At 52.0% G+C, this 22411-nt stretch overlaps 1 protein-coding gene across 1 annotated transcript in view; it reads right to left on the bottom strand.

Moving 5' to 3' along the window:
• shank2b (SH3 and multiple ankyrin repeat domains 2b) overlaps positions 1-22411 on the bottom strand; it is a 327734-nt gene that overhangs the window by 291392 nt on the left and 13931 nt on the right. Inside the window, exons 3-8 of the mRNA XM_030115634.1 lie at positions 21476-21688; positions 10224-10427; positions 9975-10046; positions 6081-6189; positions 4698-4849; positions 4176-4343 (exon numbers count right to left, since the gene is read on the bottom strand). Of these exons, the coding sequence (XP_029971494.1) occupies positions 4176-4343; positions 4698-4849; positions 6081-6189; positions 9975-10046; positions 10224-10427; positions 21476-21688 (918 nt within the window). The remainder of the gene's footprint in view (positions 1-4175; positions 4344-4697; positions 4850-6080; positions 6190-9974; positions 10047-10223; positions 10428-21475; positions 21689-22411) is intronic.

Raw genomic sequence — 22411 nt, 5'->3', positions numbered from 1 at the left:
CTGCAACGAAATAATTAAAGCAAAAAGTTTTGAACTGCTTTCAGTGTCACTGTCCCTGTTATTTAGCCTCCTTTATATGTTTACCCAAATTCAAGATTTTTACAAGTACGGTATTTGAAGTTTTCACAGTGGTTTCTTTCTTTGAGTAAAAAAATGTGTTACTTTCTCTGCAGCCGGAGGCTCATAGATCAGCTGAGACCAGGGTACCTGCTCCTGCTCTGACACTAAATGTGTGTTTTGGGGGCCAATAAGTGTTTTAGGATTTTGTAGGCATCAGAATTTTAGCTTAGAGGGGCACTTTGAAAGAACTTGCCCAGGGGCACGTCAGGGTCTTAATCTGGCTCTGAGTACACATCGTGGGTTTATTACTCATACTGAAATTACCCAAGATGCAACGCGACGGACAGCGGGAGACGGCGAGCCGATCTTCGTTGAAGAGTCGAGAAAACCCTCGGTGGGTAAGGCGTCGTAACCGGTCCAATCCGTTAACGGGACACCGGTCCGAACGGCGACGTGAAGCCAGATATACTGCTGACAGGTTGGCTTCTTGTTTTCAAAGTAAAAGCACAGATTTATCACTGAGGTGTTTTTGCATGAGGAAGGGGAAGGGGGGGTTTATTTTTGTGAAAATAGCCAGAAGTGCGTTGCTCACTGCGGCTGGCTTCAATTTCGCCGAATTTGTCCGAACAAAATCCTAAACGGTTGGTATTCGGACCAATAAACGACACACTCGGCTCTGAACCGCCACTCTGTCGCCTAATTTAAAAAAAAATCTGGATAAAGTTCTACAGTTGAAGAGTTTAGAGCTAAAGTGAAATCAGCCTTTGTAGTACCCCCCCCTGGTGTGTGTGTTAGTGTGTGTTCCAGTGTGGACCTGGTGTGTTAGTGTGTTAGTGTGTACCTGGTGTGTTAGTGTGGTGCAGTGTGTACCTGGTGTGTCAGTGTGTTAGTGTGTACCTGGTGTGTGTTAGTGTGTACCTGGTGTGTTAGTGTGGTGCAGTGTGTACCTGGTGTGTTAGTGTGTTGCAGTGTGTACCTGGTGTGTTAGTGTGGTGCAGTGTGTACCTGGTGTGTTAGTGTGGTGCAGTGTGTACCTGGTGTGTCAGTGTGTTAGTGTGTACCTGGTGTGTTAGTGTGTACCTGGTGTGTGTTAGTGTGTACCTGGTGTGTTAGTGTGTTGCAGTGTGTACCTGGTGTGTTAGTGTGTTAGTGTGTACCTGGTGTGTTAGTGTGTTGCAGTGTGTACCTGGTGTGTTAGTGTGGTGCAGTGTGTACCTGGTGTGTCAGTGTGTTAGTGTGTGTTCCAGTGTGTACCTGGTGTGTTAGTGTGTTAGTGTGTACCTGGTGTGTTAGTGTGTTGCAGTGTGTACCTGGTGTGTTAGTGTGGTGCAGTGTGTACCTGGTGTGTCAGTGTGTTAGTGTGTACCTGGTGTGTGTTAGTGTGTACCTGGTGTGTTAGTGTGGTGCAGTGTGTACCTGGTGTGTTAGTGTGTTGCAGTGTGTACCTGGTGTGTTAGTGTGGTGCAGTGTGTACCTGGTGTGTTAGTGTGGTGCAGTGTGTACCTGGTGTGTCAGTGTGTTAGTGTGTACCTGGTGTGTTAGTGTGTACCTGGTGTGTGTTAGTGTGTACCTGGTGTGTTAGTGTGTTGCAGTGTGTACCTGGTGTGTTAGTGTGTGTCAGTGTGTACCTGGTGTGTGTCAGTGTGTACCTGGTGTGTGTCAGTGTGTTAGTGTGTACCTGGTGTGTGTTAGTGTGTACCTGGTGTGTGTCAGTGTGTTAGTGTGTACCTGGTGTGTGTTAGTGTGTACCTGGTGTGTGTTAGTGTGTACCTGGTGTGTGTCAGTGTGTACCTGGTGTGTGTTAGTGTGTACCTGGTGTGTCAGTGTGTTAGTGTGTACCTGGTGTGTGTCAGTGTGTCACAGTGTGTACCTGGTGTGTGTTAGTGTGTACCTGGTGTGTTAGTGTGTCACAGTGTGTACCTGGTGTGTGTTAGTGTGTACCTGGTGTGTCAGTGTGTTGCAGTGTGTACCTGGTGTGTCAGTGTGTACCTGGTGTGTGTCAGTGTGTACCTGGTGTGTCAGTGTGTTAGTGTGTACCTGGTGTGTGTCAGTGTGTACCTGGTGTGTGTCAGTGTGTTAGTGTGTACCTGGTGTGTGTCAGTGTGTACCTGGTGTGTGTTAGTGTGTACCTGGTGTGTGTCAGTGTGTTAGTGTGTACCTGGTGTGTGTCAGTGTGTACCTGGTGTGTGTCAGTGTGTACCTGGTGTGTGTCAGTGTGTACCTGGTGTGTGTCAGTGTGTACCTGGTGTGTGTTAGTGTGTACCTGGTGTGTGTTAGTGTGTACCTGGTGTGTGTCAGTGTGTACCTGGTGTGTCAGTGTGTTAGTGTGTACCTGGTGTGTGTCAGTGTGTTAGTGTGTACCTGGTGTGTGTTGCAGTGTGTACCTGGTGTGTGTCAGTGTGTACCTGGTGTGTGTTAGTGTGTACCTGGTGTGTGTCAGTGTGTACCTGGTGTGTGTCAGTGTGTACCTGGTGTGTCAGTGTGTTAGTGTGTACCTGGTGTGTGTCAGTGTGTTAGTGTGTACCTGGTGTGTGTTGCAGTGTGTACCTGGTGTGTCAGTGTGTACCTGGTGTGTGTCAGTGTGTACCTGGTGTGTCAGTGTGTTAGTGTGTACCTGGTGTGTGTCAGTGTGTTAGTGTGTACCTGGTGTGTGTCAGTGTGTACCTGGTGTGTGTCAGTGTGTACCTGGTGTGTGTCAGTGTGTACCTGGTGTGTCAGTGTGTTAGTGTGTACCTGGTGTGTGTCAGTGTGTACCTGGTGTGTCAGTGTGTTAGTGTGTACCTGGTGTGTGTCAGTGTGTTAGTGTGTACCTGGTGTGTGTTGCAGTGTGTACCTGGTGTGTCAGTGTGTACCTGGTGTGTGTCAGTGTGTACCTGGTGTGTCAGTGTGTTAGTGTGTACCTGGTGTGTGTCAGTGTGTTAGTGTGTACCTGGTGTGTGTCAGTGTGTACCTGGTGTGTGTCAGTGTGTACCTGGTGTGTGTCAGTGTGTTAGTGTGTACCTGGTGTGTGTTGCAGTGTGTACCTGGTGTGTGTCAGTGTGTACCTGGTGTGTGTTAGTGTGTACCTGGTGTGTGTCAGTGTGTACCTGGTGTGTGTCAGTGTGTACCTGGTGTGTCAGTGTGTTAGTGTGTACCTGGTGTGTGTCAGTGTGTTAGTGTGTACCTGGTGTGTGTTGCAGTGTGTACCTGGTGTGTCAGTGTGTACCTGGTGTGTGTCAGTGTGTACCTGGTGTGTCAGTGTGTTAGTGTGTACCTGGTGTGTGTCAGTGTGTTAGTGTGTACCTGGTGTGTGTCAGTGTGTACCTGGTGTGTGTCAGTGTGTACCTGGTGTGTGTCAGTGTGTACCTGGTGTGTGTTGCAGTGTGTACCTGGTGTGTCAGTGTGTACCTGGTGTGTGTCAGTGTGTACCTGGTGTGTCAGTGTGTTAGTGTGTACCTGGTGTGTGTCAGTGTGTTAGTGTGTACCTGGTGTGTGTCAGTGTGTACCTGGTGTGTGTTAGTGTGTACCTGGTGTGTGTCAGTGTGTACCTGGTGTGTGTTAGTGTGTACCTGGTGTGTGTCAGTGTGTACCTGGTGTGTGTCAGTGTGTACCTGGTGTGTGTCAGTGTGTACCTGGTGTGTGTTAGTGTGTACCTGGTGTGTGTTAGTGTGTACCTGGTGTGTGTCAGTGTGTACCTGGTGTGTGTCAGTGTGTACCTGGTGTGTGTCAGTGTGTACCTGGTGTGTGTCAGTGTGTACCTGGTGTGTGTCAGTGTGTACCTGGTGTGTGTCAGTGTGTACCTGGTGTGTGTTAGTGTGTACCTGGTGTGTGTCAGTGTGTACCTGGTGTGTGTCAGTGTGTACCTGGTGTGTGTCAGTGTGTACCTGGTGTGTGTCAGTGTGTACCTGGTGTGTGTTAGTGTGTACCTGGTGTGTGTTAGTGTGTACCTGGTGTGTGTCAGTGTGTACCTGGTGTGTGTCAGTGTGTACCTGGTGTGTGTCAGTGTGTACCTGGTGTGTGTCAGTGTGTACCTGGTGTGTGTTAGTGTGTACCTGGTGTGTGTTAGTGTGTACCTGGTGTGTGTCAGTGTGTACCTGGTGTGTGTCAGTGTGTACCTGGTGTGTGTCAGTGTGTACCTGGTGCGCGCCCTGCCAGCCGTTCTCGTCCTGGCAGCAGACCCCGGCCCGGTTCTGGAGCAGCAGCTCGCAGCAGGCCGGCTCTCCTCCCACCAGGACGCTGTGGTACAGGGGGGTCAGGCCCCGCCGGTCCCTGTAGTCCGGGGACGCCCCCAGGTCCAGCAGGGTCTGAGGAGGACCGGGGAGACCAGGGGTCAGACCGGGACAGAGACCGGGACAGAGACCAGGGGTCAGACCAGGACAGAGACCGGGACAGAGACCAGGGGTCAGACCAGGACAGAGACCGGGACAGAGACCAGGACAGAGACCAGGGGTCAGACCAGGACAGAGACCGGGACAGAGACCAGGGGTCAGACCAGGACAGAGACCGGGACAGAGACCAGGGGTCAGACCAGACATAGAAATCCAGTTCTATGAAACCAACTCTCTGAACCAGCTCATCATCATCATCATCATCATCATCATCATCATCATCACCAGGAAGGAGGAGCAGGAGGGGGAGGGGGAGGGAGATGCTCTGACCTTCAGGACCTGCTGGTTCCGGTCCCGGGCCGCTCTATGCAGAGCCGTCAGTCCGTCTCGGGCTCTGAAGTCCAGATGAGCTCCTCCGTTCTTCAGGACCTGGATCAGTTCTGCCGCGTTCTCCAGGTGAGCCGCCAGAGTCAGAGGACACTCTGGACACACACACACACACACACACACACACACACACACACACACACACACACACACTTGAATAAAGTGAAATCAGTAGCTGTCCAGCTTCCTCTTCTCGTCCATTAAACCCTCCTTAAAGCTCGAGTCCGGAGTTTCCGTTCGTTTCCACCGTATGAATCATTTTTCAACAGAGCTTCAATGTGTCAGTCTGGTTCATACTTCAAAATAATATCAGCATAAAGCAATATAAACATGTATTTATGAGCTCCGCCTTCGTCTCATAGACCCCCATGTTATCTGAAAAAGCGCCGGTCAGCTTCAGCCAATAGATTTCGAGCTTCCGCCTTGTCCTGCTGTCAGTCAGTGTGGAGCAGCCAGAGAGCACGTCGCTCGCCCAGCAGAGGAGAGTTAGCTCTGCAGCAGATATATCCACCGTCTGCTGAACATCCACCGGAAACAGCTCAACATGGAGGATGCTGCAGGACTGGAGGCTCTCATTTTCACCCCACAGATAATAGCGTGCACAATTAAAGGGGCGTGGCTTGGTCGCTCATGAAAGCAGAGGGAGGGCGGAGCCTCCAGATGGATTAAATAAACCTCTCTCTGTCAAACTCTGGACACGAGCTTTAAAGGCCTTTAGCGCCCTGCCAGCCCCCCCGCTAGGGCTTGATGTGCACCTCCCGGAAATCCTAACCACATGGTGACGTGAACGTCGAGGGCTGTGATTGGTCCGCTTTCACGTTGTTTACAGACTGAAGTAGAACAATATCCTCACCCCGAATGCTTCTCTGATCTGAACAGAAACTGACATTCCTCAACTCCTCAGAGGAAAACAGTGTTTGTAAGACCAGGAGCAGGACCCGGACCGTGTGTGTGAGTGTGTGTGTTCTCGTATTTCTATCCTTGTCGGGGCCAAATGTCCCCACAAGGATAGCAAAACGAGGAACGACGTGCCTTGTGGGACCTTTTTCCGGTCCTCAGTAGGCGAAACAGTGTTTTCTTGACCATGTTGTTGTTACTGAAAAAAGTAAAAGTGCAAAAACATTTCTTTAGGGTTAGGCTTTGTTGTGGTGTGGGTTAGGGTTAGGGTAAGGGTCAGGGTTAGGGGCTAGACATGAATGGGAGTCAATGGACGGTCCCCACAAGGATAGAAATACGAGACTGCGCGTGTGTGTGTGTGTGTGTGTGTGTGTGTGTGTGTGTGTGTGTGTGTGTGTGTGTGTGTGTGTGTGTGTTTGTGTGTCTCACCTCCAGTCTCCTGGTCCTGGTAGTTCGGGTCGAAGCCTCTCTCCAGCATCTTTGCTACTTTGTCGGCCTGATTGTGCTGAACCAGGTCCAGGAACCTCCGCAGGTTCGCCTGTGTGTGTGTGTGTGTGTGTGTGTGTGTGTGTGTGTGTGTGTGTGTGTGTGTGTGTGTAGAAAAGACCACAAAGTTTGTTTATAGTTTGCATATGTCGGGAGTAAATGTATTTAGCTGCCACACGGGGTTATAGGTCACGGAGGTGTATATGTCACGCCGCCGAGCCGCCACGCCCCCCTCCACACCAGCGGACCACGGACTTCCGCTGCCCTTCACAATAAACTGCAGCGCCTGGTGATCATGAGCGCCGGTTTATTTTGGCATCGCTGTGTTTCCTGTGGGGCTGCAGACGCTGTGACTGGATGTTTAGTCGGTACCTTCATGTCAGTTTTGTTAATTATTTCCTTCCTTTGTTAGGAAAACCACACAAACACACGCATGAGGGGGGATAAGGGGGGTATGGGGGGTATGGGGGAGATGAGGGGTATGGGGGAGATGAGGGGGGTATGGGGGGTATGGGGGTATGGGGGAGATGAGGGGGGTATGGGGGGTATGGGGGAGATGAGGGGGGTATGGGGGGTATGGGGGGTATGGGGGAGATGAGGGGGGTATGGGGGGTATGGGGGGTATGGGGGAGATGAGGGGGGTATGGGGGATAAGGGGGGTATGGGGGAGATGAGGGGGGATAAGGGGGGGTATGGGGGAGATGAGGGGGGATAAGGGGGTATGGGGGGCATGGGGGAGATGAGGGGGGATAAGGGGGGTATGGGGGGTACTGGGGAGATGAGGGGGGTATGGGGGGTATGGGGGAGATGAGGGGGGATAAGGGGGGTATGGGGGGTATGGGGGAGATGAGGGGGGTATGGGGGGTATGGGGGAGATAAGGGGGGTATGGGGGGTATGGGGGGTATGGGGGAGATGAGGGGGGTATGGGGGGTATGGGGGAGATGAGGGGGGTATGGGGGGTATGGGGGAGATGAGGGGGGATAAGGGAATCTGTTATCAGCAGCAGGAAACAGAAACATGTTGAGACTCTGAAACTGAAACTGAGTGGATCTGCAGGAAAAGTGCAGAAGAGGAGCAGCTGGAGAAAAGAGGGGGAGGAGGGGGAGGAGGGAGGAGGGGGGAGGAGGGGGGGAGGGAGGAGGGGGGGGGGGAGGGAGGAGGAGGAGGGGGGAGGGGGGGAGAAGGGGGGAGGAGGGGGAGGGGGGAGGAGGGAGGAGGGGGGAGGGGGGAGGAGGGGGGAGGAGGAGGGGGCAGGGGGGGGGAAGGGGAGGGGGGAGGAGGGAGGAGGTGGGGGGGGAGGGAGGAGGGGGGAGGTGGGGGGAGGGGGAGGGGGGAGGGGGGAGGGGGAGGGGGGAGGAGGGGGGGCTCCTCTCTGGCTGCTTCTCTTTCAGGCCGCAAGATAAAAATAGATAAGAGAGCAGCTCCCTGAAGAGAGGAGAGAAGAGAGAGAGAACAATACAGGAGGAGAGGAGGAGATCTGGGGTTCTGGTTTTCCTCCCTCGCCCCCTAACAGTCCCTGACGGTCTCTGGTTCAATTCCCACAGCAGACAGGTCGTCGCTCTGACCTCTGACCCCTCCACGAGGCCACGCCCCCTTCAGGACCAGAAGGTCTCTGTGTGGATCCAGGATCCAGGTCCAGAGCGGGAGTCTGAGTGGAGGACATCCACAGTGAGGACCACGTCCCTGGACTGGACTGGACTGGACTGGGACCTGGAGCGGGACCTGGACCGGGACCTGGACCGGGACCTGGACTGGACTGGGACCTGGACTGTGACCTGGACCGGGACCTGGACCGGGACCTGGACTGGACTGGGACCTGGAGCGGGACCTGGACCGGGACCTGGACTGGGACCGGGACCGGGACCTGGACCTGGTGTTTTCCTGGGAGCTCTCTATTATTCATGTTTACTGTGTGTGTGTGTGTGTGTGTGTGTGTGTGTGTGTGTGTGTGTGTGTGTGTGTGTGTGCTCCTGCTGTTTCCGTGGAAACGGCCGTCCTCTCCAGGAGGCTGCAGGACTCACTGGACCTCAGACTCTCAGAGACCAGGTTCTGACGGAGCGCGAGTGGAGCCCAGAACGGCCGCGGCTGATTGGCCGGCTCCGGCGGGCCTCGGCCAATCACAGGGCGGCTAACAGAGTGATGTCAGAGGAGGAAGATGCTGGATCAGTCGGGTCTGGGCTCTTCCTGCTGATCCGGATCAGTTCGGGCGGTTCCTCTGGAGAACAGAGAACCTGGCAGAGGAGCAGCCAATGAGGCGGCAGGCCGCGCCGCAGCGAGCCAATCAGGAGGCTGCAGCTGAGTCATGTGACCCGAGCTCACAGCAGGTCTTTACCCGAGACGTCTGTCCTCAGGAGGACCTCAGAGGACCGTCTGGGTCCAACCGGCAGGACGGAGGACAAGGACCAAAACACTGTCTGTCCCTGACGGAGTGGTGGACGTCCAGCAGGGGGACAGGAGGGGGACAAGAGGGGGACAGCAGAGGGACAGGAGAGGGACAGAAGAGAGACAGGAGGAGGACAGGAGGAGGACAGGAGGGGGACATGAGGGGGACAGCAGAGGGACAGGAGAGGGACAGGAGGAGGACAGGAGGGGACAGGAGGGGGACAGGAGGGGGACAAGAGGGGGACAGCAGAGGGACAGGAGAGGGACAGGAGAGGGACAGAAGAGAGACAGGAGGAGGACAGGAGGAGGACAGGAAGAGGACAGAAGAGAGACAGGAGGGGGACAGGAGGGGGACAGGAGGGGGACAGCAGAGGGACAGGAGGGGGACAGGAGGAGGACAGGAGGGGGACAGCAGAGGGACAGGAGGGGGACAGGAGGGGGACAGCAGAGGGACAGGAGGGAGACAGGAGGAGGACAGGAGGGGGACAGGAGGGGGACAGGAGGGAGACAGCAGAGGGACAGGAGGGGGACAGGAGGAGGACAGGAGGGGGACAGGAGGGGGACAGGAGGGGGACAGGAGGAGGACAGGAGGGAGACAGGAGGGAGACAGGAGGGGGACAGCAGAGGGACAGGAGGGAGACAGGAGGAGGACAGGAGGGGGACAGGAGGGGGACAGGAGGGAGACAGCAGAGGGACAGGAGGGGGACAGGAGGGAGACAGCAGAGGGACAGCAGAGGGACAGGAGGGGGACAGGAGGAGGACAGGAGGGAGGACAGGAGGGAGACAGGAGGGGGACAGCAGAGGGACAGGAGGGAGACAGCAGAGGGACAGCAGAGGGACAGGAGGGGGACAGGAGGAGGACAGGAGGGAGACAGGAGGGAGACAGGAGGGAGACAGGAGGGGGACAGCAGAGGGACAGGAGGGAGACAGCAGGAGGACAGGAGGGGGACAGGAGGGGGACAGGAGGGAGACAGGAGGGAGACAGGAGGGGGACAGCAGAGGGACAGGAGGGGGACAGCAGAGGGACAGGAGGGGGACAGGAGGGGGACAGCAGAGGGACAGGAGGGGGACAGGAGGGGGACAGGAGGGAGACAGGAGGTCAACAGAGAGAAGACAACCAGGAAGTGATGAGAGGAGGAGTGGAGCATGCTGGGAAAAAACCAGAGGAGACATGAGGAGGAAGCTGAGGACCAATCAGCTGATCGATCAGGACCAAACACACACACACCAACACACACACCAACACACACACCAACACCAACACACACACCTGAAGCCTCTGATCTAGAACGTGCTGTCTGTGGGAGTTCTGGAGGGCCGTGGTTCTGTGATCTAGAACCTCCTGTGATCTGGAACCTCCTGTGATCTAGAACCTCCTGTGATCTAGAACCTCCTGTGATCTAGAACCTCCTGTGATCTAGAACCTCCTGTGATCTAGAACCCTCTCTCAGTACCTTGGTGTGGATCTTGGAGATCTGCTTCTGGTCCAGGTTCTGCTGCCGGTAGACTCGACTCTTGTAGCGGAACTGTTGGACAGACGGAGGAACCGGGTGAGGTACGGTGGAGTCTGTCTTCATGCTCCTGTCCCTTGTAGTCCTCTAGAGACTAGACAGTGTCCCTTGTCCCTGTCCGTCCTCTAGACAGTGTCCCTCGTCCCTGTCCGTCCTCTAGACAGTGTCTCCGGTCCCTGTCCATCCACTGACCTCCAGAACCGGGACGCCCTTGCTGATTGGCTGAGGGTACTCCCGGAGCGTCCGTCCCTCGTCCAGGAACTTGCCGTCCCTGCCGTCTCTCGCTGGCTGGAAGAGTCCATAGTTGAGGACGTCCTTCAGGCTCTGGTTCAGAGAACACAGGACCCGCTGCTTCGCCGTCCACACCGTCCAGTCCAGGTCCAACCGCATGCACTTCTGTCCCAGGACAGAGGACAGAGGACAGGGGAGGGGTGAGGACAGAGGAGGACAGAGGGGGACAGAGGAAGGCAGAGGGGGACAGAGGGGGACAGAGGAGGACAGAGGGGGACAGAGGACAGAGGAGGAGAGAGGACATAGGACAGAGGAGGACAGAGGGGGACAGAGGACATCAGGTTAGAGAACTAACTCCTGCTAACTAACTAACCCTTCTTCAGCTCAGTGATGAATGCTAACTATGCTAACTGTGCTAGTCTCCCTACTAAACCCCAACCTGTGAACCCGAACCCAGCGGGTACCGAGTTTAATCCTAACTAATCTGTTGACTAACTTCACCAGTCAACTAACCTTAACCGGTCAATAACTAGCTGGTTAAGGTTAACTCAGCTGTTATCAAGTTTATCTAAACCTGCCTGTTAACTAACCTAAACCTGAACCGACCTCATCAGCATGCTAACCGAGTTAACCCGAATTAACCAGCTTCAAAACAACATGTTTACTAGTTCTACTAGCGGTTACCATGGTAACCAACCCAGCCTGAACTGCTAACTGTTAATCGATGCCACCATCAATAACCCGTCTGTAGCTAACCTGCTGACAGCGTCCTGATTAGTGGGTCAGTCACTAACAGGTTATCAGGCAGTCGCCAGCAGGGCGGGTAGTTAAGCCGATAACCAGCAGGTTAACTGGTCAACCACAACAGGAAGTCAGTCCGAGGCCGAAAAACCAAAAAACAAGGAAGGACAGTTGATTGTCCCAGCAGACCCTGCCCCGGGGATCAGTTAGGGTCAGGGTTTACCACCAGGGCTTAGCATTATGTTTAGCATTAGGGTTTGGTGTTAGGGTTTAGGGTTGTGGTTTAGCATTAGGGTATTCCGTTAGGGTTCACCATTATGGTTTAGCATTAGGGTATACCGTTATGGTTCAGCATGATGGTTTAGCGTTGGGGTTCAGCATTATGTTCAGCGTTAGAGTTCAGCATTAAGGCATAGGGTTAGCATTAGGGTTTGGATTTGGGTTTAGTGCTAAAGGAATACTTCGCAGATTCTGGACCCACGCCCTATCCAGATCATTTACACAGTGAGATAAGCTCATAAATACCTTTTTTGTGTCCGTTCGTCCAGCCGCGGGCTCCCAGCTGTTAGCATCGTAGTTAGCTTAGCTCAACTGCGGAAGGTGAAGAGGAGGCAGAGCCGGACTGATGAAAGTGGACAAAATTCTCCCTCTAGTGGTCCAGGGGACGGCGTATTAGCACGTGAAGTAAATCCCAATGGTTATAAAACATTTTAAAAGACGTGTTTTCCTTTTCAATCCGTTAAAATAGCGTTTTGATACACACAGACCTGCACATGCGCAGAGCTCCGCGGAAGGATATACCGGAGCACAGCGGCTGAGTCTACGGCTTCTACTGCTGTGCTCCGGTATATCCTTCCGCGGAGCACTGCGCATGTGCAGGTCTGTGTGTCAAAACATTATTTTAACGGATTGAAAAGGAAAACACGTCTTTTAAAATGTTTTATAACCATTGGGACTTACTTCACGTGCCAACACGCCGTCCCCTGGACCACTGGAAGGAGGATTTTGTCCACTTTCATCAGTCTGGCTCTGTTTCCTCTTCACCTCCCGCAGTTGAGCTAAGCTAACTACGATGCTAACAGCTGGGAGCCTGCGGCTGGACGAACGGACACAAAAAAGGTATTTATGAGCTTATCTCACTGTGTAAACGATCGGGATAGGGCATGGGTCCAAAATCTCCGGAGTATTCCTTTAAGGGTAAGGGCTTAGGGTTAGGGTCTCCCTCCAGAACTGCCCCCTTAACATGGTGGGGTAGTTTTAGCTCCCGCATGATCCCAGGAGCTGTGCTGTCGGGGGGTTTCTGCCCCTAGTCGGGTCTCCCATGGCGATGGGTTCTGGGTGACGGGCCAGACTGAGAGCAGATCGGAAACCCTGAGAAGTAATAAAACAGGCCGTGACGCCAACCGGTACGGCACCGCCAGGTTCCCAACCTGGAGCCGGGCCTGGAGCCAGGGCCCCACCCTGGAGCCGGGGCCCCACCCTGGAGCCGGGGCCCCACCCTGGAGCCGGGCCTGTGGTTGGGGCTCTCAAGCGAGCACCTCGGCGGGGCTCAGCCCGAAGGAGCGACCTGGGCCTGACCTCCGGCGGACCCACCACCCGTCGAGGGAACCGTAGGGGCCGGGAGCAGCGGGGACCGGGTGGCAGCCGACAGCAGGGGGCCCGGAGACCTGATCCTAAGACACAGAGACTAGCTCTAGGAACCTGAACTGTCTCTTCATTGGGGGGAGGAGCCTGAGCTTGTGAGGGAGGTGGAGAGACCGGCTAGATACAGTTGGGCTGGAGAACCACAGCGTCTGGTCCCTGGTCCTCCAGGTCGGGGACCGGGTCCTCACTGTTGTCTCGGCTTACGGGCCGAACAGCAGAGCAGAGGACCTGGACTTCCTGGAGTCCCTGGAAGGTGGGGCTGGACTCTGCTCCAACTGGGGACTCCATGGCTCTACTGGGGGACTACAAGGTCCATGTAGACAGAGACAGGTAGACCTGGAGGGGGGGTCTTCTGATCCAGCCACAGCTTTTCCAGAACCAGCGCCATGTTCCAGCACAGGGGGTCCACAAGTCCATCTGGTACCAGGACAGACTAGGTTGGAGGTCAATGATCGGCTTTGTTGTCGTGTCATCTGACCTCGGACCTCATGTTTTGGACTCTCAGGTGAAGAGAGGACAGAGCTGTGGACTGATGTCCACCTGGCGGAGAGGAACCCGGACAGACCCGGCAGAACCAGACGCCTTGTGATGGTCCCTGGACGCTGCCGCAGAGACAGGGGGAGGAGCTACACCAGCAGGGGGAGGAGCTACGTCAGCAGGGAGGAGCTACATCAGCAGGGAGGAGCTGGGAGTAGAGCCGCTACTCGTCCACATGGAGAGGAGCAGCTGAGGAGCTCAGCTCCTCTTTATCAGTCAATCAATCAATTTATTTTTGTATAGCCCAGTATCACAACAACAGCTGCCTCAGAGGCTTCAAGATGTTACATTGGTCGGTAAAAATAAAAACAGTCAATAAGCATAATATTAATATGTCAAATTGACAGTAACGAGACAAAACAAAGCAACCACTGCCTTAGACCCTCACATCTGGCAAGAAAAAACTCCAGAAACCCAGTGGGAAAAGAAGATATCTTGGGGAGAACCACAGTATGGAGGGATCCCTCTCCCAGGGATGGACAGCTTTGGCAACAGCAGCATGAGACAACAAGAAGTAAAGCCGAGGACTATGTTGAGGACAGTCTGTTGGACGGTCCAGCACAAGAACCACGGATCCCAGAAGTAGAACCGAAGCCAGTCCGTGGGCAGGACCGACAGGAGTGTCCTCCCGGTCTGGCCGGAGCTTGTTCGTTGGCCCTCGTAATAGTGGAGTCAGCAACTGAAACTGGAGAAGACTCCCCCTCGAAGGGGGGGACAGCAGGTGAAAAGCAATGAACGGACTAAAGGGAATAACATTCAGACATTAGAGGACAGGGCTCAGTGCACCGTACTTCCCACAGCATTCTAGCTCCTAGGGCAGCTTTTAGAGTCCCTAGCTGACCTGATCATAGGCTGCATCGAAGAGAAACGTCTTGAGCCTAACCTTAAATGTGGAGACTGTGTCTGCCTCTTTGACACCACTTGGAAGCTGGTTCCATAAAAACGGTGCCTGATAGCTAAAGGCTCTTCCACCTAGTGTCCATTTAGAGACTCTAGGAGTCACCAGTAACCCTGCATTTTGAGAGCGGAGTGCTCTGATTGGTTGAAAAGGCATTAAAGCATCTTGGAGATAGGTCGGAGCCATCCCATTTAGGATTTTATAAGTGAGGAGAAGGATTTTAAATCTAACTCTAAACTCGACAGGAAGCCAGTGAAGAGATTTTAGAACGGGAGTAATGTGTTCACGTCTTCTAGTTCCAGTTAATAATCTGGCGGCTTCATTTTGAACCAACTGAAAGTTTTTTAACGCACTTTTTGGGCAGGCTGCGAGAAGGGAGTTGCAGTAGTCCAGTCTAGTAGAAACAAATGCATGGATGAGTTTTTCTGCATCGCTTCTTGGTAGAATGTTTCTTATTTTAGCTATGTTGCACAAGTGGAAATATGCTGTTTTACAAGCCAGGTTGATGTGTGCTTTAAAGGAGATATCCTGATCAAATAAGACCCCGAGGTTCCTGACAGTAGAGGAGGAGGATACACTGACGTTATCTAAGGTGATAATCTGTTCAGATAGACACTCTCTCAGTTTATGGGGGCCTAGTATAATGACCTCTGTTTTGCCAGGATTCAGACGGAGATAGTTCGTAGTCATCCAGGATTTAATTTCTCTGATACAGTCACTGAGTCTGTCTATTTGATTAGTTTGATCAGGTTTCATAGATAAATACAGTTGTGTGTCATCTGCATAACAATGAAAATTGATATCGTGGCTTCTAATTATGTTCCCTAAAGGAAGCATATACAACAGAAATAAAACTGGTCCAAGCACGGACCCTTGAGGAACCCCATAACTGACTTGGGAGCACGGTGAGGACTGTTGGTTAACGTGAACAAATTGGTACCTATTAGATAAATAGGATTTGAACCAGCAGAGGGCTTTTCCTCTGATGCCGACCTCACATTCTAACCTCTGCAGGAGAATATTGTGGTCGATTGTATCAAAAGCTGCACCGAGGTCTAAGAGAACCAGGATTGAGACTAGACCTGCATCAGCCGCCAATAGCAAGTCATCAGTGACTTTAACTAACGCAGTCTCAGTGCTGTGATAAGCTCTATATCCTGACTGAAATTTCTCAAATAAACTATTGTCCTGTAGGTGGCGGCAAAGCTGTTTAACCACGACTTTTTCCAGGACTTTTGAAAAAAAAAGGCAGATTTGATATCGGTCTGTAGTTAGCTAGAATATCAGGATCGAGATTAGGTTTTTTCAGCAGTGGTTTGATTACTGCGAATTTAAATGACTGTGGCACATAGCCATTTTCTAGAGACGTATTTATTATAGTTATGATCGTATTTAAGATAACTGGAAGAATATCTTTGAAAAGCTTAGTTGGAATTGGATCTAGGAGACAGGTCGAAGTTTTAGAAGACATTACAATCGAAGTCATCTCAGCCCCATTTACTGGTGAGAAACTATCTAGTATTTCAGGTATTTCAGGTGACGGCAGTGGCTGGATTCCCTGAGCTTGATCTGAGGAAAGCGCTTCATTGATTTTACCTCTGATGGTTATGATTTTATCATTAAAGAATTTAAGAAAGTCATGGCAGTTTAAAGATTCTGGGATTACTGGTTCCACTACAGTATGACTGTTTGTCAGTCTGGCTAAAGAGTTGAACAGAAACCAAGGGTTTTTTTTGTTTATTTCTATTAAACAAGAGTAATATAATGTCTTGGCTTTATAAAGAGTTTGTTTATAGCTTAGCAAGCTACATTTCCAAGCCTTCAGAGATTGCTCCGATTTAGATTTACGCCACAATCTTTCTAATTGCCGAGTTTTTTGTTTGAGAACACGGGTTTCAGAATTAAACCATGGAGCAACGCGCCTGGATCGATTGGTTTTCGGCTGCAATGGAGCCACTACGTCAAGGGCAGATTTTAGTGAGTGCACAGCACTGTCAACAAACTGATCACTATTATCACCACTGGTCAATAAGCTCATTTCTGTGAGTTCACTAGATAATGCAGCAAATGCAGGCTGGATCAATTCTTTGTACCGAGCCACAGATTTTTCAGATAATGTCCGTATCAGCTGAATTTTATCTTTTTGAGCAGAGTAGTCTTCAGTCAAAACCTGAAAAGTAATCAAAAAATGGTCTGAGAGTATGGGGTTCTGAGGGAGAACATTTCAGTCACTGACCTCTGTCCCATATGTTAAGACCAGATCCAGGGTGTGCTTGTGACTATGAGTGGATTCATCAACATTTTGAGTGAAACCGATACTATCTAATACTGCAATAAACGCATTACTCAAACTGTCACCAGAATCATCCACATGGATGTTAAAGTCACCTATTATAAGGATCTTGTTATGAGTCAATACTATATTGCTTAAAAACTCTGAGAACTCAGTTAAAAAGTCAGAGTAAGGACCAGGAGGTCGATACACAATAATTAATAGCACAGCCTTTTGATTCTTCCAATTTGGACAAGTAAGCGTTAGTATTAAAGGTGCCTTAAGGAGTTTGCACGTTTTATGCAAAACAGTGCCCCCTGCAGGCCTTGGGCGTAATGCAGCTTAGCAAAAAACTCGTCCCTGTGGCTCCCGTGCATGGAAGAGGGGGACTCTGTCTTCGCTCGTTTAGAAGCGCTCAAATAAGATTTAAGTTTCTTCTGCCTGGTGGAGTCTGTGTGGAGCTGTGGCAGTGCTGGAAGCCAGTCTGTTCTTACTTTCTGGAAGATCCTGCTCAGTTGTTGCTCACTAAGCATCTGGCGGAGTAATGGCAGACATAACGAAACCTAACCAGCCAGAGCGCGCATTACGTCATTCCTTTCAAGTTCTCCCCAAAAAAATGCTGGTGCCGGACCGGCACTGTGACTTTCAAGTGACAATTTAGCCTGTTAGAGGTACTTGCAATGAATATGTCAGGGGACATTGGACACAGCATTAAAAATGTGTAACATATTTATGGTGGAAAATAAGTATTTTTAAGGTTGTAAAACTCCTTAATGCACCTTTAAGCTTTCAAAAGAGTTGAATTTAACATTAGTTTTGGGTTTAAGAAGAAGGCTGGAGTGCGATATCACTGCCACACCTCCACCTGTTGATCTAGCTGTTTGGAAATTAACATAGGTTGGAGGGGTGCATTCATTGAGCCTCACATAGTCATCTTGCTGAAGCCAAGTTTCTGTTAGAGCAAGGAGATCAATGTTATTGTCACCGATAAGGTCATTAACTAACAGAGATTTAGTGGAGATTGCTCTAATGTTTAGTAGACCACATTTTATGTATTTCCTACTGGAAAAGTTATTCTGTCTCGTACAGGTCTTAAGCTTTTTACCCATTGGCTTTTTTTTAATGCTTTGAGCACTATGGACAGACACAGTCTCTGTTTGCCTAGGTAAACCTCCATGCTTGACTTGTAAAAATCCGGGAGCAGGATTAGTGACGGGATCAACAAGATCAACAGAGGAGCGTTCTACAGGACTGCTCTGCGCCCGGGGCTCATAGCTGGTTTGTCAATTTAGAGAACTAAGCCGATCAGCCATATTGTGAGCTAAAAGGGCTGCTCCGTGCTCTTTAGGATGGTGCCTTCTGGACACCTCTCTGGGGACGAGTTCTGGACATGTCCCACCAGGAGGTGGACCCGGGGAAGACCATTGCCCGCTGGAGAGACTATGTCCCTGGACTGGACTGGGAACGCCTCAGGATCCTCCAGGAAGAGCTGGAGGAAGAGTCTGGGGACAGGAGGTCTGGGGACAGGAGGTCTGGGGACAGGAGGTCTGGGGATAGGGGCTGTGTCCGAATGTCCACACCGTACCCTGACCCCTCAGTACCTACAGTGCCTGACTACAGTAAATACGAGGGTGGACCCAAAAGTTCCCGGACTGTGGTTATAACTTTTTATTTTTTAATCTTCGCAATTATTTGAAACTGTCACCTTCAAAACACTCTCCTTTGGCTTGAATACAACGCTGCACCCGAGATGTTCACTGTTCAGAAGAGTCACCATGACCGTGTGTAACTGTGCCTTTAAGATAGAACTTCGATTTTCCCTCCCCCGCCTGTATGCCTGTCTTACCTTTCCGCTGTGGCTCCAGTTTCATCTTTAACCACAAAAAGCAGTCGCCCGGGGCCAGATCAGGTGAATATTGCGGTGGGGAGGCTGGCTGGTGCCTAACGGGGCGTCCTGTGGTCTGCTGTCTGCTATGATGCGGCCAGGTGCCTTCGTCTCACTGCTTCTAATAACCGCCTGAGGATCATCTGTCTGGATCTCTACAATACTCCCATCAGATCTGCAATGCCATCAAAAGTCCTGCGTGGATCTACCAAGACGTCTCCTTCAGTTTTTGTGACGTTTTCCTCTGTTCTGGAAGTGGATTGTTGTCCTCTGCGTGCCTGGTCTTCGTGATGTAATCTGATTACTCTTAAAGGGCCAAAGCACTCATAAACCCTAAGAATCCTTCTTAAAGAATGTCTGCAACATGGTGAGTGTTTCTGCCGCTGTTTTCCCAACAAAAAACAAAATGTTTTGACAGAGCGCATATCCGTGGATATCCGCCATCTTGAAAAATCGAAGAGCGGGGTGTAACTCTGTCAACATACACAATGACTGTCAGCTGACCGCTTCACTGGGGAAGACCAAACCTGGCACAGTTATGCATGAGGCTATCCTGTAGCGACATCTAGTGGCCAAAGGCAGAATTTCATAGTATTTTTTTTATTAATAGAATCAGTCCGGAAACATTTGGGTCCCCCCTCGTAGTGGACTTTATGGAGCCTGAATCCGTTGGGATTCGGACTCGCAGCTCCCTACTGTTTCCCTCAGTGCTGATCACGTGACCCCCAGTCGCTACCATGGTAACCATGGTAACCGGACACACCAGCTCACCAAGACGTAACTCCGCGATACAAAAAAAAAAACCTTTGTAATATATTTTAATGAGCTCTTATTCTGCGTTTGACTGTCCTGTCATCTTTCTAATCACTGACGAATAAATAAAAATATTTTATTAAATTCTTCCCGGCTCGCGCTGCTGCTCTTCCGCCATTTTGCTGGGATTCGCAATGCACCATGGGTAATACTGAGCCATCTAGGGACCGTCGATACTCACTACTTTTCAAGATGCACAGAGGGAATCATGGGAAATATTTTCATTGGAAATGTCTTCCTTGTTCCGCCTTTACGATCAGTTATTGACACTTTAAAAAATAAACACGAGAAGCAACGTGATGGAATTTAATCAGGTGTGTGTGTGTGTGTGTGTATGTTTGTTTATAGAGCTGAGTTTGATTCCAGGGTGAGATGCGTGGCTGCATCATGTGACTGAGCGGCAGCAACGCATCCGTGCATAAATGAGAGGGCTGCACACACACACACACACACACACACACACACACACACACACACACACAGCTGGGTGTGTGTTCAGGGACAGTAAATATTGGTGTTGATGGCTTGGTGTTTTCAGCCTGGTGTTCCAGACTCATGTGAAGTCGGAGCCAAATGAAAGCATGAATCTCATGCTGCCATTTCTCTGGGGCTCGCCGCTCCGCCTCTCTTCGGTCTCCTCCTGAGCGTCAGACTGACTGTGGGTTAACCTGAAACCCTTGACTGTAACCCTGACCCTAGACCCTAATGCTGAACCCTGACCCTAGACCCTAACTACACCCTGAACCCACTTACAGCCCTTAACCCTGACCCTCAAAACCACGAATCCATCCATCTTCCACCACTTATCTGGGACCGGGTATCGAGGGCAGCAGGCTCAGCAGAGACACCCAGACTTCCTGTCCCCAGACTTCCTGGCCGTCTGAATGTCCACACTGTGTCCTCCATCGGACAGAACATAGTGAAGACACCATCCTATCTGAATGTCCAGACAGCAATCAAGAAGGGCACTAGAAATTTCCCACAGTTCAGCTAGAGCTGGAGAAGCCATCGCTTGTTTCCGTATATGGGCACGGAGGAGGAGCTTCGGAGGGCGGGGCTAGAAATCCATACTTCCTGGTTCCACAGCCAATCAGAGGGGACGTAACAGTTTAAAGTCAGGAAGTCAAGCGGCCGGTTCCATGGAAACAGCAGAGCTGTCCGTGGCGTGTCCTGGTGTTCCGGGTTCTGGCGTTCCGGGCTCTGGCGTTCCGGGCTCTGGCGTTCCGGGTTCTGGCGTTCCGGGCTCTGGCGTTCCGGGCTCTGGCGTTCCGGGCTCTGGCGTTCCGGGCTCTGGCGTTCCGGTTTCTGGCGTTCCGGGCTCTGGCGTTCCAGGCTCTGGCGTTCCGGGCTCTGGCGTTCCGGGCTCTGGCGTTCCAGGCTCTGGCGTTCCAGGCTCTGGCGTTCCCGTCCTCCGGGCCGGTTGATGTGGTCTACCTGGTCCTGATTGTGGGACGCGGGTCCATCGCTTCCGTCTCCAGTCCTGTCCCGGAGCTGGGTTTCTGGATCTGGGAGGGTCAGGGTTAGTCCCGGGTCTAGCCCGGGTCTCCCGGCGCTCCAGGGTGCCTGGACGGCGTTCTGCGTCCCCGTCTCCCGAGGCGCGGTGGACGTCAGCCTGTTGGACATTTGGACTCTGTTTCGAAACTTTCTTGGATTTTGGACAAGGACCGGAGTTTTGGGACATGCCTGGTCTTCTGGGTCCACCTCCTGGAAACCTGAACCCCATCGCCACGGGAACCGTGGAGTGGGGGTCAGGGTCTGAGGGGGACCAGGGTTCACTCCAGCCGGACCAGGCCCAGGACCAGGACTGGGACCAGGACCAGGACTAGCTCGGCCCTTCATCCATCTGACACACATTCCTCAGAACAGGGAACCCGGCCGATGGTTCCGGCACACACACACATACACACACCACCGACTTGCAGGGACCAGAGACAAGAGACCAGAGACAGGAACCAGGTAGCAAGGGCCAGAGACCAGGGACCAGGGACCGGGGAAAAGAGACAGGAACCAGAGACCAGAGACCAGGAACCAGGGAGCAAGGGCCAGAGACCAGGGACCAGAGACCATGGACCAGGGACTAGGGAGCAGGGACCAGAGACAGGAACCACAGACCAGGGACCAGGAGCCAAACACCAGGGAGAGGAACAAGGGGCCAAGGACCAGAGACCAGGAACAGGGACCAGGGGAGGATCACACAGGGAAGAGTTCTGTCAGAGGTCCGGTTGTGCAGTGCGCTGGTTCAATTCCTGCCCCGGATGAGACTGGCTGTGGAGGCTGCATCCAGGATTACACCGGCCTGAATCAAGTAATGTGATTACTGTTCCAGTTTAACGGTACCTGACTCCATTCGGTTTCGGGGATCAATCCCATAATGCTTTGCAGAGATGTGATCAGAATCCACCCCCCCCCCCCCCCGGACTCACCGTCTGCTGCAGGTCGGGGATCAGGACCCGGACCACCAGTGGGTGGGCGTGCACGTGGCCGTGCGCGGGCCCGGCCGTAGCCCCGATAGTCTCGTAGACCGTCTCCTCTCTGGAGCTGTCCGAGCCGCCGCCGTCCTCCGAGGACTCGGAGAAACTCTGGACCGTCTCGTCCTCGCTGGACGTCGGGCTCCGGGTCCGGGACATCGGGTTCAGCTGGGGGGGACAGGCTGGATTACAGGCTGGACTACAGGTTGGATTACAGGCTGGATTACAAATTAGATTACAGGTTGGATTACAGGCTGGATTACAGGTTGGATTACAGGATGGATTACAATCTGGATTACAGGCTGGATTGCAGGCTGGATTGCAGGCTGGATTGCAGGCTGGATTGCAGGCTGGATTACAGGTTGGATTACAGGATGGACTACAGGTTGGATTACAGGTTGTATTACAGGTTGTATTATAGGCTGGATTACAGGTTGGATTACAGGCTGGATTACAGGTTGGATTACAGGCTGGATTACAGGCTGGATTACAGGTAGGATTACAGGCTGGATTGTAATTTGGATTATAGGATGGATTACAGGCTGGATTACAGGTTGGACAACTGTAACTTTATGCAAGGACAGGATGTCTGGAGCATCTTCCTCCTAACATAAGATTATAGAGCATCTTCCTCCTCTAGTATCAGATTACAGAGCATCTTCCTCCTCCAGTATCAGATTATAGAGCATCTTCCTCCTCTAGCATCAGATTATAGAGCATCTTCCTCCTCTAGCATCAGATTATAGAGCATCTTCCTCCTCCGGTATCAGATTACAGAGCATCTTCCTCCTCTAATCCAGATTATAGTGCATCTTCCTCCTCTAACATCAGATTACAGAGCATCTTCCTCCTCTAACATCAGATTATAGAGCATCTTCCTCCTCTAACATC

Source organism: Salarias fasciatus, chromosome 1 (genome assembly GCF_902148845.1).
Source record: "Salarias fasciatus chromosome 1, fSalaFa1.1, whole genome shotgun sequence".
NCBI lineage: Eukaryota > Metazoa > Chordata > Actinopteri > Blenniiformes > Blenniidae > Salarias > Salarias fasciatus.
Note: the sequence above shows the minus strand (reverse complement) of the source record. Positions and strands in the feature narration are given on the sequence as shown.